The 16,350-nt window shown below is 35.3% G+C and overlaps 1 protein-coding gene across 1 annotated transcript in view; it reads left to right on the top strand.

Moving 5' to 3' along the window:
• The window catches only part of LOC145300047 (vacuolar protein sorting-associated protein 72 homolog), a 36,484-nt gene that overhangs the window by 17,762 nt on the left and 2,372 nt on the right, over positions 1-16,350 (top strand). Inside the window, exons 3-6 of the mRNA XM_080144452.1 lie at positions 20-175; positions 8,107-8,200; positions 11,967-12,164; positions 14,765-14,933. Of these exons, the coding sequence (XP_080000578.1) occupies positions 20-175; positions 8,107-8,200; positions 11,967-12,164; positions 14,765-14,933 (617 nt within the window). The remainder of the gene's footprint in view (positions 1-19; positions 176-8,106; positions 8,201-11,966; positions 12,165-14,764; positions 14,934-16,350) is intronic.

Here is a 16,350-nt window from a genome sequence, read left to right as displayed (position 1 = left end):
ATTTTCTTTATCTTTTCAGGATGAGGATGACATTGATTTTCAATCAGAAGAGTCTGAGTCCGATACAGTTGATTCTGACTTCAGCATTGATGAAAATGATGAAGTTGTCAGTGATGAAGATGCAGAAGAACCAAAGAAAAAGAGGAGAGTTGGAGTTAATACAAAAGCCTATAAGGTAAGTGTAGATGATGCTGGTCCTTTCTGATTAGTATGACTGGATAAGCGTGCACCTTTCAGTTATCAAGAATGTTCTCCCACAATATATATTTGTTGAGAGTTATCACAGGAACTAAAATTACTCATAAAGAACTTCTTCTTCAACCTCGTAAAACAGTAATTGAGATTAATTAATCAGTGTCTGGTCTATTCTTTGCTGATGGACAAGTCCAGGTTTCATAAACAAGCATAGAGAAGCATCTACAGCAGATGTGCTAACGGTTATATCTCATAGGATTAAGCGAATCTCTTGGCAAAGGCTTCCTTTCTAAGGAAATTGCTCTTGACATATCAAAGGCCTTCGATAAGGTATGGCATGAAGGCCTACTTCACAAGATTTCCAGCTACGGTATAACTGGAAATGTTTTCTCAATCATTAAATCATTTCTCTCTGATGGGCTTATAAGAGTAGTGGTTGATGGGCAGAAATCAGAGCCCCGCAGTATTAATGCTGGAGTTCATCCTGGGCCCAACTCTCTTCCTGATCTACATCAATGATCTCCCAAAACACATATTTAAATCATTCATTGATATCTATGCTGATGACATGACCATCTATGGCAACATATCAAAGGCTGTAAATGACAAAGTTCTCTCTGATTCTCTCTCCTCTGATCTTTAGCGTGTGGTACAGTGGGGGAAGAGGTGGCTGGTTACCTTTTAATGTATCTAAAACTAAGCTCCTATCTTTACATCATCAACGCTCTGATCCCCATCTGGCATCAATTGAAATGGATGGCTCTTGTCTAGGGGAGGCCCCATGTTTTGATAAGCTTCTGAGTTTGACCTTTACTCCTAATCTGAAATGGAACACGTACATTAAGTCTGTTGCCAAGGTCGCAGGGAAAATGGTGGGATCCTTCTACCACTCCAGAAGATATTTCACTACTTATGCAAGTCTCTATCTATATAAAAGCCAAGTACGTCCAAGGATGGAATACTGCTGCCATATCTGGGCAAGAGTTTCTAAAAACAGCCTATCCTGCCTTGACAGAGTACAAAATAGACTTTGTGGCTTAGTGGGGGATGCCCTTTTCTCTTCCCTGCAACCTCTCTCCCACAGAAGAGACGTTGCGAGCCTTTGTTTTATCATTATTTCCATGGCAAGTGCTCGTCTGAGCTCCAGTCTCTGGTCCCCTCTCACCAATCTTTCACAATAAACACCCGTCTAGCTGAAACCACTGTCAATAATCTTCCTCACTCTTTATCTGTGCCTAAATCAAAACGTAAATTCCATGAACAAAGCTTCTTTCTTAGAACTGCACACCTGTGGAACTCTCTACCGCTTGCCTGTTTCCCTCCTGACTTCAACTTGGATGTCTTCAAGTCCAACATAAACAAATTCCTGATGAACCGCCCCTTAAGTAATGACACTTTATCAAATCTCTAATACTGTACACACAATGACCCTTATCCCCGAGTGGCTTCTGGGCTTTGATAAGTGGTGACCTCCATATAAAAAAAAAAAAAATTCAAACAATCTTCTTACACAACAGTAAGTGATGTCATAGGAGCAATGTATACTAAACTATTGATTTATTTGAGTAAACTAGTTTAGGTATTAACCTTAAAGTGAAAAAAAAACCCTCACCCTCTTGTTATATATATATATATATATATACTGCTGATCAACTCTACTGTTTAGTTTTTAAATACATGAAACACTGTTTCATGGTAAACAACTGATAATCCCTGAAAACTTTAGACTATTGTGAGTTGAAGAAAGCAAGTTGATTCAGTGATTGCTAATGATTAAATAACTTGCTGACAGAATAATTTTCTAACAGAGGACTAAAAATTAAATTAAAAAAAATATTTTATATAGTTTTCAAGGTTAAAAATGCTTTCAAGACTATATATTTTTATAGTTGTGGAAGTTTTTTTTCTTCAAATTAATTAGGCTAACCTCCCCCTGTTATCAAAAATGTCTTCTTTGTCTGCATCATTCATCCTTGTCCCCCCCCCCCCCTAAAAAAAAAAAGAAAATATTTATTATTTACAAAGCTGCTATATTTATTGTGTTTGGATGAAAATCCATTAAACTAATTATCACCTGTGTTTTTTTTTTTATTATTAATATTATTTTATTTATATGTTTACGTCTTTATTTACTCATAATATCTGTATATTTATTAGTTTGTAAAAATATATGAAAATTAGGGTTTGTTTTACAATCCACAGAGGTATGAAAAAGTGGTAAAAAATATATAACAAATAAATGCTATCAAAGGCAAGATAAGTTAACATAGTGATAAAAACGCACCAAATAAATGTCATGGTAACATTTATTGGGTTTCTATCACTATTTTGTTTTATCTCTTATTTTGAAGTCATTATTGAAACTTTAAAGATGTAAAGAGACACCACAGCCATTTTTTCTTGTTCTCATGTAGCACTCAACACTACTTGTTTTTTTTTTAATGAATAAACATGTTACATTAAATAAAACACTAAAAACTTATTCAGTTAGGTAAAAAAGTAACTTATCTTGCCTTTGATAGCATTTGTTATATATTTGTTTTCTGACCACTTTTTCGTACATCTGTAGATTGTAAAACAAACCCCAAAATTAAAAATAATATAAATATATTCATTTTTTTTTTAATCCTATATGTATTGTTTATATACATTATACATTACTAATTTAGTTTATATATAATTTAAAGAGCCTGGCAATATATATTAAAATATAGAGATCAACAATGGTTATTTAGTTTTCCTTGAAATAAAACAAAAAGAAACAACTTTTTTCATATTGGTTTTAAAAGATGATAGGAAGCTCATTTGAGATCTAAGAGGTCATGTAATAAACATCTGTTTTCTCTTGATTTCTGATTTTATTTTCATTTCTGATATGTTTCTTTAATCAATAATCACATCTTGTTATAAAAAGTGTAAAAATACTTTAAAAGTTTGTTATTGTTGTACTGGAAAACTGAAAAAAATGATTATCAAGAAAGAATTATAAAATATTTAAAAGAAAACAGCAAAGAGAACATTAATCATGGAAAATATAACAGCTATAAAAATTGAAAAATAAAAGCAACAACTCAGATAAAAATGTAAAATAGAGAGGAAATTGCAATTGTAAAAATAGTAAACATTGTCCTTTGCAAAATAATTGTTTTTTTTTTTTTTAAATTTTTTTTTTTAATTCAATTTTCACCCCAAACAAGGCACAGTGCCACTTTGAAGCAGGGGGCTACTATTAGGGAATTAATTAGCGGGGTCATTATGAAGGGAGAAGAGTAGAAAGATGTTTGTTAACATTACACTTGAACTTCTGCATATCATTGCAGTTGGGAAAGCAGAATCCCGGAAGGGAGTTCCAAAGACCCGCAGTTCTGGGGAAGAAACTATTGGAGTAAAAGGCTTTCTTGCACCTAGGGATCTCCACTGTAAAGGGATGAGACTTAGTAGCTTGTCGGGTTTGTCGGGGGTAGTTACGTCGGGGAGGTACAAGTGTTTGCAGTTCGTCAGAGCATTCACCATTAAAGTATTTGTAGAACAGGCAGAGGGATGCAACATCTCGTCGATGGGACAGAGGTTGAAGCCTAGATGACAGTTCAGGACCTATCAGGTTGGCGACTCTTTTTTGAACCCTGTCCAGGAGCGAGAGACAAGCAGCAGATGCACCAGCCCAGATGTGACAACAGTACTCCATACATGGGCGAATGGTTGCCTTATAGAGGTATAGGATACTGGCAGGCGTAAGTAGCTTTCTAGCACGGTAGAGGGAGCCAACCTTCCTTGCAGCAGCCTTGGCAATGCTCTCAATGTATCTATTCCAGTTCATATTCCCTGTAAACGTTAGGCCGAGGAGTTTAAAAGAAGTACTTTCAGGCAATGTGTTCTTGGCCATTGCTATTGGTGGTAGAGAAGGTTTCTTGTAGTTATTGAAGGAAACAAGCTTAGTCTTAGCAGCATTGAATGAGACCAACCATTTTTGTCCCCATTCCACTACGGATTGGAGGTCATCCTCTAGTGTTTCTGCCATTTCCTTGGATATGTGTTCATTTGTTTTCCCCTCATATCTGTTATAGAGAGTGGTGTCATCGGCAAATATACCCATCTCCGAAACAATATTATCAGGGAGGTCGTTTATGAATATCAGGAACAATAGAGGTCCAAGGATAGACCCCTGAGGCACTCCCGCATTTATGTCATATTGTTTGGATGTACGTCCGTCGAGGACAACTTTGATTTTTCTATTACTTAAGAAGGATTTAATTACGTTATGAATTCTTCCAGTGATTCCATATGATCTAATTTTCCTTAGAAGACCATCGTGCCATACCCTGTCAAAAGCCTTAGATATATCAAGGGCCACCGCTCTACCCTCCCCTGTTTTATCCAATGAACGGTATATACGTTCAGAAACTACAGTTAAGATATCTGCTGTTGAACGGGCTTGCCTGAATCCATATTGTTTGTCAGTCAGGAGTTTAGCAGCTGTTAGGTGCTGGACTAGGACTTGATTAACTAAGGACTCAAATATTTTGGCGAAAAGCGGGAGGAGGCTAATGGGGCGATAATTTAGTGGGTCAGTTCTTTCACCAGAATTCTTGAAAACTGGTACCACAGAGGCGGTTTTCCAGCAGTCGGGAAAACAAGATTCGTTAAGGCATTTATTGTAAAGTTTGGACAGAACTGGAGCAACCTCGGCAGAGCATTTTTTTAATAGCATAGCCGGGATGAGATCTGGTCCACATGCTTTAGAGGTGTCTAGGTTTTTTATAATAGCATGTACCTGAGAAGGGGTGATTTTCAAATCGTCAAGTGTGGCGTCTGTTCGCAGAGGAAAATCAGGGAGTGAGTGGTGTACCGAGTTCAGTGTGGAGTTTGAGGCAAACCGACTGGCAAGCAGATTAGCCTTGTCAGTTGCCGTGCAAGCAACCTCATGATTGTTTGTTAGTGGGGGAATAATTGACTGTCCATTATTAACTACGCTGTTGTAGATTTTCCAAAAATCCCGGGTTCCTAATTTCTGTGCTTCGATGCGCTTTCTGGTGGTTTCAGAGTAATCTGACTTAGCTGTGTCTATCACTCTCTTACAATTATTTCTAGCTTCTATAAACTTCTGTTTATTTGAGCTGGACTTATGTCGGTTGAATCTGCGGAACGCATGCTGCCTTTGACAAATGGCAGCTGCACAAGCAGAAGTAAACCATTGGGGGGAGTGGGGCTTGCTATAGTATTTCCGTGCGGGAACATGTGCTTCAGTAGCAGTTTTGAACCATTCAGTTGTCTCATTTGCACACTGTTCCGCTGGAAGAGTAAAGATATTTTGCCATGGGGCATCTCTGATGAGCTCCCTGATGGCTTCCCAATCAGCCTTTTTGTAATACCTCGTTGTTTTGAGTAGTGGGTCTTCAGTTTTAGGGCGAGAATTTAGGCTGATTTATACCATTATCACAGCGTGATCAGCATTCCCGAGTGGGCTATGGGTATTTGTTGTACAGTCATTGGGAACCGTTGTCAGAAAGAGATCTAGAAGTGAGGCATGTTGATCGTGCTGGTCTGGGAAACGTGTCGGAAATGTAACCATCTGAGATAGGGAATGAGATATAGAGAAGCTATATGTGGCGCTACCAGCTACGTCTGTGTGATTTGAGAATCCTACATTCTGAAGCACATAAAGGCCTGGCCCTCTGATTCTAGTTTTATTTCTCTAGTTAGGGGGAGGGTGTTTCGAATATAGACTCCAAGTCCATGCATATGTCTGTCCGAGTCCTTACGGTAGAGTGGGAGATAACCAGGCATGTTAAAGTGGTTAGAGGGAATGGAGGAGTGAAGGTTAGTTTCACTTAATGCTAAGATATCCGGGGTGTTTACAAGGAGAAATGACTCAACATCATCTAAGTTAGTTCTAAGCCCGCGGATATTAGTAAATGCAAGCCTCAAGGGAGGAGGCAGGTTGGTTTTCTTTGAGTTTGGTCCTGGTTTAAACGTAACTTTTGCTTGAGCTGTCATTTCATTTTATTTTATTTAAAAGTTTCAGTTAGGGTGGATGAGTGAGGGGGTGCTGGACAAGTAGTTGTGCAGAATACCAGACATGCAATACAAGTAGACCATCAGCTGTCCTCACCCACAGGATTGTGGCCTCAGGAAAGCCCACCGGGGATGAGTGCAGGGTCCCTTTCCATGCGCGACATGGCACTACAAACATCCCGATATTTTACAACTGTTGATGGAGCAGCCGCTCTAAGCGCTACCAAAGAGTTAGGGCTCCTGTACTATCAGTCGGAAACAGCAGCCAGGAACTGTCAATCCGGTACCCTCAATCCATTAGGCAAAGCCAGCCCAGTCCAATTGCACCGACATATATGGCACTGAAGCACCCCACTGTGTCCAGTTTAGGGGGATGGGATGTGGCGGGAGTGGGGAAAAGCGGCGTTCATTGCCCTAGTCAGGAAACAAGGTCAACCACTGGGTGATTCAGGCAAGTCCCTGTGATAGTACCTCTACGCCTGGCCAATAGGCAAAGAAGGAGTATGAAAGCCGGGCGATAGACAGAGTCTATCTCCTCCTTAAGCAGTTTAGGTTTGCCAACCGGTGATTTGTTTGAGTCACCAGCTCTAGGAAGGTTGTCGTCCAGGACTGAAGAGACCTCCCTCCCCTAGGTTTAGTTTCAGAGTTTTCCTTCTCCTAGACGGATGGCCTGGGAAGACCTACGGGTCCATCAGCTCCGAGGGGGTTCGCCCCGCGCCTGGGTCCTAATCCAGGTATTTCTGCGACCCCGCATGGGTAGTTAATATTTATTTAGGTTAATATCTCCTGGAAAAATCGGGCATTTAGGTTAGCTTCTACAGAAGATTTTCACTCCTCAAGTGTGGTTTAAATAGGGCATTATTATGCTGTCCATTTTCATTTTTACTGAGAGAGGGTATACGTAAAAATTCATGCAGTGGAAGCAGCTAAATTTGCTACAGTATTGGATTGAGAGAGTCGAGTTAATGTATGGTTAGATATAGTTTTGTAAGTTTAGCAATGTATGGTTAGATATGGTTTAGTAGGTTTAGGAATGTATGGTTAGATATGGTTTAGTATGTTTAGTGAATAGCTTAATCTATCAAATCATACACAATTGCTAACTCCATCAAGAAATATTACATAGGAGTAAACCAAGTTTGGTTTTGAAAAGGATATAAAAATTTATTTAATAACAAAACCTATAGATGTGAACATACACTATGTGCATTCACTGCTGTGATTGTCTCACATGTTGTGCTGGGATAGAGTTGTCCATCGATCCAGTCAGTGCTGCAATGTAGAGTCTTCATACAAAAACGAGACAACACAAGTCCAATTTATAAACAATAATAATATTATTTTAGATAAGTAGCACTCACTTTCATACTGTTGAATGGCAGACCTCCAGGTCCTTGCTCAACTAGATCAACACACATAAGACTCATTACAAAGTCCTTTAACCAAGAACTCTCAAGGGACCCATCCAAGCCCAGAGAGGCACACTGGATAAACTGTTTGCTCTCCAACGTTCAACTCCGACTTCTCCTCCTCCTCCTCTGGGATTTCTTCATGCCTGTCTGACTCTGGTCTTTTGTTGGTGGTCATTATTCAGCTGCCCAGAGGAAACATTCATTGAAGATAACATCCAATTAGTTTCAGACATGATTTCTCACAAAACCAATCCCAGCGGGACTGTTCTATTAAATGAAGCAATTACTTTTTTTTCAATTCTGCCCCCCCCCCCGGCCAAACATCTAACAACTGTACCGTTTGCCACTCACATACACCGCGCATGTTTACATAGTTCTAAAACATTATTAAATTATTTATTGGAATGTAGAAATAGTGTAGATCAAGAACATATGAATTTTTTTTCTTTCAATTTATTTGATTTTTCTTTTTTTTTTTCTTTTGAAGGAACCGACAGCAAAAGAGAAAACCAAACCAAAAGCAAAAGTAAAACAAAAGCCCGAAAGATCCACGGTTCAAATCTATAAGTCAAGCAGTTCAGGTATGACGCAACTTTCTTTCATGGATCAGCAATTGTCTTTTTAAAATTTTGGGTTAATTAATGATGATCAACTGTGATGTCAGAATAATTATTATAAGAGTTGCAACTTTTAAAATTTCAGAAGTCAGACGAGAATTTGATGAACTGATTCCATAATTCTGTTTTTCATTATGTGTCACTTTTAAAAATCAAATGAATTTGTTGACACTTGAACAAGTTTGTTAATGTTTGTAATAGACATATTGCTACAAGTAATCTATCTTATATTCTATAAAAGTGAGAATGTGTGTGTGAGGAGACTTTCAACCTATATACTCAATATATTTTTAATCTAAAGACTTGAAATTTGGTATATAGGATATTCAGACATGTAGAAAACTTTATAATCGGTTTTCATCTGGAAAAAAAAGGGCTGCTAAGAAGTCCAAATTAGCAAATTGGTATATGGGAGCCGTCGGATTTTTATCTATTTGTCAACTGTTTCATGACTGCGCATGCGCAGTCAAGAACCATTACAGCAGCTTTATGTTAAAAATAAGATTTTTAGAAAACATTTCGTAAATGCCGTGTCAAGCTGGTGTAATGGTTATTGTATTTGACTCAATGTCTTTAAATTTTGGTTTCAATCTCAGCTTGACTATTTTTTTTTTAATTACAATAAGTGAAGTGTTTTGAAAAAAAACATACTTGCGTGCACATGCCTCAGTTTCTATATTAATTAAAATATTATATTTATGCGTATTTTACAACTGGGCAATGCCGGACGGCCTGCTAGTATATCTATAAAAGTGAGAAGGTGTGTGTGAGGACACTTTTCAAACTATATACTCAACAAATTTTTGATCTTCCAACTTGAAATTTGGTATGTAGGATATTCAGACACGTGGAAAACTTTTTAATCTGTTTTTATCCGGAAAAGTGCTGCTAAGGGGTCAAAATTGCAAAAATGGTACATGGGATCATATTTATCTGTTTGCTGTTTCACGCATGCACAGTTCATATTACAGATTACTTATGTTAAGAATAAGTAGTTTTTTTAAAGATTGTGTCATGCTGGTCTAATTGTTATCATACTTGGTTTGTCAGAATTTAATTCTTTCATCTATCTTTCCTTCTCTCTTTCTTTTCTTTCTTTAACCCCCCCCCCTCTATGCAAGTAGTTATAGACTGCTACTGATAGCACGTGACTGTTTCTTTGTTGACGATTGGTCGAGTGATTTTTTGCTCGCCCATTTAAGTGAAAATGGAAGTGAAAAAAGGCAGTTGCTGCCTTGGCCTTTGGGAGTGAAAGGTCGTTGTTTGAAAATGTCGGACTTGGATGTAGTAACTCATCGTGGCGAGACATCAGGAGGCTCTAGATGAAGGTCTTATTTCGTCAGTTAAATTCTCGTCTAGATGACAAAAATGAAGAGTAAAATACCGACTGAGTTTAGACAGAGAATTAAAAAAAAAATCAAGTCAAAAGTCTTGTCTAGAAGAAAAGAAATAAGTGCAAATGTTAAACCTCTGACGAGTGAAAAAAGTGACGGTGCAAACAACAATAATTTGTTTGTTCCTCAGGAAATATTCGAAGTGAAAAGGAAAATGTATAATCTTCAATGGTGCAGCAAGAAGAAAGAGCCTTTTCTGATAAGAAAAAGTTTTCGTTCGACTAAGCTGTCGTAGCTACATCAGGACGAGTAATGTCTTTTTTCTAAGTAAAAGCTGACAAATATTTATTTGATAAAAAAAAAGAAAATCCAACGAGACATTTTTTATTTTTATGCTATCGCAAGCAGGAATGACAATTCTTTTCTCTAAAAAAATCTGAATAAATTATCCTTGCTTCTAAAAAAACTATTCTTACCTCAAAGTAAGTTTTGCCTCTTTCTTAATCTTTTATCTTTTAATTCTATTCTTTCTCTCTCCTGAACTGTTACTAGAACCTTTAAGATTCGCCAAAAGAGGACATTTTTTGGTAGTCAAAATACAGTCTTTTATACGGTTAAAAAGTGAACTTCAGACTTTATTATTTTTTTTCTTCCTCTCCTTTAAATTTATTTTTCCCTTTTTAAATAAAAGTTTATAATTATTTCAAGTGGTTTTTACTTCCTCTTCTTTCTCTTTGTCTTACTTGTAAATGGTTTTATGGAATTGATTTTTACAAGTTCTAGTAGTTAAATGCGTATAATTTGGCTGCTACTAAGTTAAATTCGGACAGATTCACTGTTTAGGTTTTGGTTTCTATCTCAACTCAAGTATTTTTTTATTTTTTTTTACTTATAAGAAGTGAACTGTTTAAAAAACAACCTTAATATTTGCATGCACGTGTCTCAGTTTCTTTCTATTTTTTTTTTGTTAAACTTCATTTTCTTTTTTTTTTCTAAAGGAATTTAACGTTATGTTTAATACCTATGGTATTTCTGTTTATAATAAATAAGAATTCTGCATTGATTAAAATATGATATTTATACGTATTTTACAACTGGGCAACACCAGGCAGCCTGCTAGTAGCCTATACAAATTATTACTAGTGGTTGGAGAATATTTCTGAGATCAGAGTCGGAGTTTTTAAAATTTTAAAAGTCGGAAGTCACGCATTTAGCAAACAAATTCTACTGTCCTGGTGATGATAAGGTTGGAAATATTAAGAAATTAATCACACTACCTATTTGCTTCTTTTCTTCATCCGTTTTTGGTGTTTAGGGTGTTATGGGTATTTTCAACTCTTGGGTGGATGACACCAGGCCATGTCTCACATCTGTTACCCTTGCAGTCTGGTCCAAAATGTTGGCATTAACCAGATTATATGCAGTTATATTTGTATGCAGAGAGTAATTTTAAGAACCAATTGCCAGAGCATGTCAAGAATATCATTTTAAAAAATAGCTGGAAGTTCGAGCCAGTAGTCCAGTCAGCTACGCAGATAAACTGTGGTATGATGAAACATGTGTCCGTAGATAACTAATTTTTAAAAATGGGGTTGATATGTTATTAATAAAAACAGACAAACTATGCTTAACATGAAAAAGTTATTTGAATTTCAGCATTTTTAAAAACAGAAACATTTCTTAGTTATTTCTAAAACCAAAAAATGTGATTTGTTGTGGCCGATTGTTCAAAATGTGTTTGTCCAGTGTATATAAATGTTAACATCTGCTTTTGTCGCTGGTACAAATATATATACACCCTGACAGTGAAGTAAAACCACAACACAGTTGATCTACAAAAAATATATTGCTTTTATTTCACATCAGCAAATCAGCTTTTGATTATTAATTATTACTGGTGTTTTGACAATTCTGAAAAACGTGTGGGGTGTTGTGGGTTTAGGCGACTGTTGGACAGTGAAGAAATGGTGATGAGCTTTGCTGTCTCTGACCGACTGACTTTCTTTGTGATTTTATTTATAAAAACATTCTTTTCCTATTGTTTTAATCCTTTGACCGATATCCTCTCACATATTTCTGGGTCAAATTATGCATTTCATTAGTGGTAGAAAATCCCGCATTCTTCACATGGAATCCATTTGCATGTGTGCAACCCATCGAATGTTTTCTTCTTCCTGCCAATATCTAACATATATCTTCGATATCTCTTTGTATTTCACAAAATATCAAATATGGATTTGAATATCTTGTCCTGCCATACATATCTTTGCTGATTCTGTGACCCATCAAATGTAGTGACCATCCCCATTTTAGGGAGTTCAACTTTGTGAAACGATTTCCGTTCAATCTTCATTTATCATGAAATATAAAAAAATGAAAAAAAAATTTTCTTTTAGCTCAAAGAAAATCTGTGCGCCGTTCCACAGCAGAGAAGTCGAAAGCCACTCAAATTCGAGAAAAGGAACGAGAAGTTCGTCACAAAATGATGAAAGAGATTGCCGCAAAAAAGAATGTTGCCGAAGTGCGGCGTTTAACGCAAGCAGAATTGCTCGAGGAAGCCAAAATCACAGAAGAATATAATTTAAAATCTTTGGGTAAGCAAATAATTTAATTTTAAAAAATAACAAAAGAAAATTCTTTGATTCACCTGATACGATAAAATTATGTGTGCCAACAAAATCTCTCTTTCTATCTCCACTTATATATAAAATGCACTTTGTGGGAGTTAATTTCTTATGGACTCTGAAACGACTGGGCTGACTTTTTTTTTTTTAATTCCACAGAAATGTTCTTTGTGTCTGGAAGTGTTCTCAGATTTTGTATCAGAATTCCTCCGATAAGTATAAAAAAAAATCCAGTTTAAAGGACGGTCCGATTTTGATCAAAGTTAACATCACAAGTGCTTTTAAGAATTTTTGGTTCTTTGGTAAAACGGGCATATTCAAAATAAATGTTTCTGTTTAGAACACAATTTAAACCATAATACTTGACATTTTAAACTTTAATTCAAGCATTTATATAAAATGATTCTATTAAATCAACAGTAGTTTCTCTGCAGTGCAATGTAGACTACGATAGATTGTGAACTAAGTCACTGCAGAGAGGCATGTAATACTTTGTCCCGATGCACAATAATGGATCCCCAACTAGAACAAACAATTAATCAATTTGATTGAAAAATGGGAAATTTCACCAGTTTTCATTACAATAAAAGTCTTGGAAGTGTTGAACATTAGTTGATCCTCGTTCAATCTAGGGCAATATTGGGTTTTGCTGCTAGTATCAAATACAGAAGGACTTCTCAAATCTGAACCTACCAGAATCTAGACATCCTTGAGCTTGAACTTGCTTTCGAATCTAAACATTTCTATTCACAGATCCAATATTTCTACCTTGAAAAGCACTGTAGAATTGAAAATATAAGAATCATTTTTGAAACCAAATTTCATACTAAGAAATCAGTTATCACCAGCATTTGTCGTTATAGCTTGATAATGAAGAAGGTTGGAGTTTACTATAATATTTGATTTATTTTTTTTTTATTGAAAAAAAAAAATCTTTTAGCATTGAATTTGGTTTTAAAAATGATTATTGTATTTTCCTTTGTATTCACATAAATATAAAGTTTGTTTATTTGGTTACACCAGCCAAAGTGGAGGTTATGCTTTCTGTTGAATTTGTTCATTTATGTACTGGCTACATTGCTTGAGCAATCATCACTAAACTTGGTAAACATATTTTCATCACCATGTAACTTAAAATTGATTTAATGTTGAGATAACTATGGCAAAAATAATGGAAAAAAAGCGAAAGTCACACTTTGTAATAACTTTTTCTTTTTCATATTGTAGAGATACTTGGCCCATAATAACAGATTGAATAAATACAGCATTAGAATGTTTGTATATTTATGTATCAGTACTATCTTCAAACATGATTTCTGCAATGTTTTTTTATAAACTTCAACTTGAACAAAATATATTTATTCCTTTTATTCTAATCTGATACTTATGTTTCATATGACTAGCAGTGGTGGTGGTGGTGGTGGTGGTGGGGCTTTGCCCGGGCGTAAAATACGCTTAAATTTGTACAAATTTTGTATATATTATTATATAGTCGTGATTTCAAAAGTAAAAAAAAAAAAAGTATTTGGGTGCCATCAGCTAGAATCGAAACCGAAATTGTAGCATTCAAAGCTGGTGATGTTACCACTGTACCAATGCGACACTCATGTGAACTGATTAAAAATAAAGATGAATGTACAAAATGTATAACGATTTTTTCAATTTTGACCCATTTCTAACTCCTTAAACACTATTTTAAATATCTAAAAACCCGTAAAAGAATTGTTCGTAAAAAAATCCAATTATTTGAGGCCCCTATCTCTGCTCTGCAAGTTTTAGTTTTGGAGGAGATAGAGTTTGAAAATATGGAGACAGGCAGACGTATAGCCGTTTATATATTAGATTTATATCTTTTTAGTCTTTTTTTTTTTTTTTTTTAAACCCATTTTTATTTTTGTCAATGGTAGATTAGTAATAATATTTTAATTTTGAACATTCACCCATTTATTACATACTTGGCATCCTGAGGGCTCTTCATGCCAACTTTAGTACGATTATATCCAATGCGCTCAGAGGCTGTTTATTATTATTAATAGTAGTAGTAGTATTTTTTGACCCCGCTCCACCCATCTAATGCACACAGCATACCAAGGGTATTTCATGCTAAATTGGATGCAATTATATCCTAATAGTTTTGAAGCTTGTAAATGTTTTTAGTATTAGTAATTCTTGTTGCTCAACTCTCTACCTAGCCCCCTCCCCCTCCAAAAAAAAATCTGGACCATATCACTGTGGCACTCTTACACTTCAGAGTCTTGATAAAATAAGATAAAAATTAACATTTTAGTTCCTCTCTCTGATGACCTACCTGGCATCTTAAGATTAGTTTGTGCCAAATTTGCCTGGCAGGTTTTGTAGTTTCGTTCTCTCTCCTACGTAAGATTGTCTATTTCTATGGATTTGACTGTGTGTTTTCATATCTTTACATAAGAAACTGTGTGAAGATCCAATTGCATTTCTGTTCAAGTTTTTGTATCCCAAAAATGTGACTTCATAACTGGACAGATTTTTTTTTTTTTTTTGACTGATTTTTTTTTTTTTTTTTGACTGATTTTCGTTTTTCATCATAGAAACTTACCAACGTTTAGAATCGGAAAAGAAGAAGAGTCGAGTGCAAAAGACGTCATACAAAGGTCCTGTTATTCGTTACCAATCGGTAACGATGCCCCTTATTGAACAACTGCCAACATCTCAATCAGAACCAGAAATTAATGTAGAAGAAGATGGAGAAGAACCCAGGTAAACTTAATCTTAAAAAATTTTTTATACTCTCTCTCGCCTCCTCTATATATACAGGAAAATATAAATTCAATATAGTCACACTACTAGCCAATACGTGATGTAGTTTGCGGATATCAGTCAATTTTATTCATTATCATAAATTCCTATAAGTAGTATGGTAGTCCCAGATTTTACTGAATCTGTTCTGACTTTGTGTCATACTTTTATTGGGCAATGCCGGTACAGAAGTTCTGCTAATTATTTATATATATATAATATATATATATATTATTTACTATCTACAGAAACTAGTTTTTCATCTTTTCGGGAATCATCAGTGCAGGGTGTCATGATTAACACCTGCTGATAAATTCAAACCTGGCAACAGAAGCCATCACCGACAGAAACGAATCCACATGACCACTGTCAACCGCAAGAAACATCGTTGAAATTAAAACATTTATTTTTAAATGTTTTAACATCTGTCAGAGTGATCTAATCATTATAGCATCGCGATCTGCGCATGTGAGCTAAAGGCGTGGCTACCGAGAAAGAAGGCGGATGCATATGACAGCGTAACGTCACTTCCTGATTAAGTTGTAGGTATAGACAGCTTCCGGTGTTCAACCACGTGGTCATGCTAACAGGCATAAATAAAATATGGCTAGTAATATGTGTTACCGATTGTCCATGTATTTTCTAAAGAGAAAGAACAATTCTCCATTCGGATAATAATTATTATTGCACATTTGGGATAATTTTAATCAAAATATCGTAAGTCAAATATTTCATTTTATTTATTTATTTATTTTTTTTTTACTGCAAAACAAACAATTTTTATATATTTTTCAGTTCGTTCTTTTAATAATAAATAAAACTTTTCATTGAGTAAGTATTTTCAAATATTTTAAAGTCAGCAGTTTTCACAACAGTTTTTTGTTGTTTTGTTTTTTACGATCGGTGAATTATCAATATTTTAGCACCGGGCGTAATTTATTTCTTTGAAATATATTTAAAACTTCAAGTTTTTGTTTTTTTATAACATTTTAACTGTAAATAATTTACATGACGGGTTTGTTTTACTATACATATAGATTAAAAAAGTTGTCAAAAAACAAATATATAACAAATAAATGTTATCAAAGGCAAGGTTACTTTTCGACCAAATATGCCGACATTTTTCTTTTTTAAATATGTCGATAAACATTGTATGATTTTCGAAGCGAGTACACGTTTTAAAGTGAGTAAAACCTCTAAAAACCTTTCCAGATAGGTAGAAGAGTAACTTATCTTGCTTTTGATAACATTTATTTGGTGTATATTTGATTTCTGACCACTTTTTCGAATCTAGGTGTATAATAATACAAAACCCTAAAAACATTTCCAGTTAGGTAGAAAAGTAACTTATCTTGCCTTTGATAACATTTATTTGCTA

This window comes from Euprymna scolopes, chromosome 2 (genome assembly GCF_053919585.1).
Source record: "Euprymna scolopes isolate OS-2025 chromosome 2, ASM5391958v1, whole genome shotgun sequence".
Lineage (NCBI taxonomy): Eukaryota > Metazoa > Mollusca > Cephalopoda > Sepiida > Sepiolidae > Euprymna > Euprymna scolopes.
This window is presented reverse-complemented; position numbering and strand designations above follow the sequence as displayed.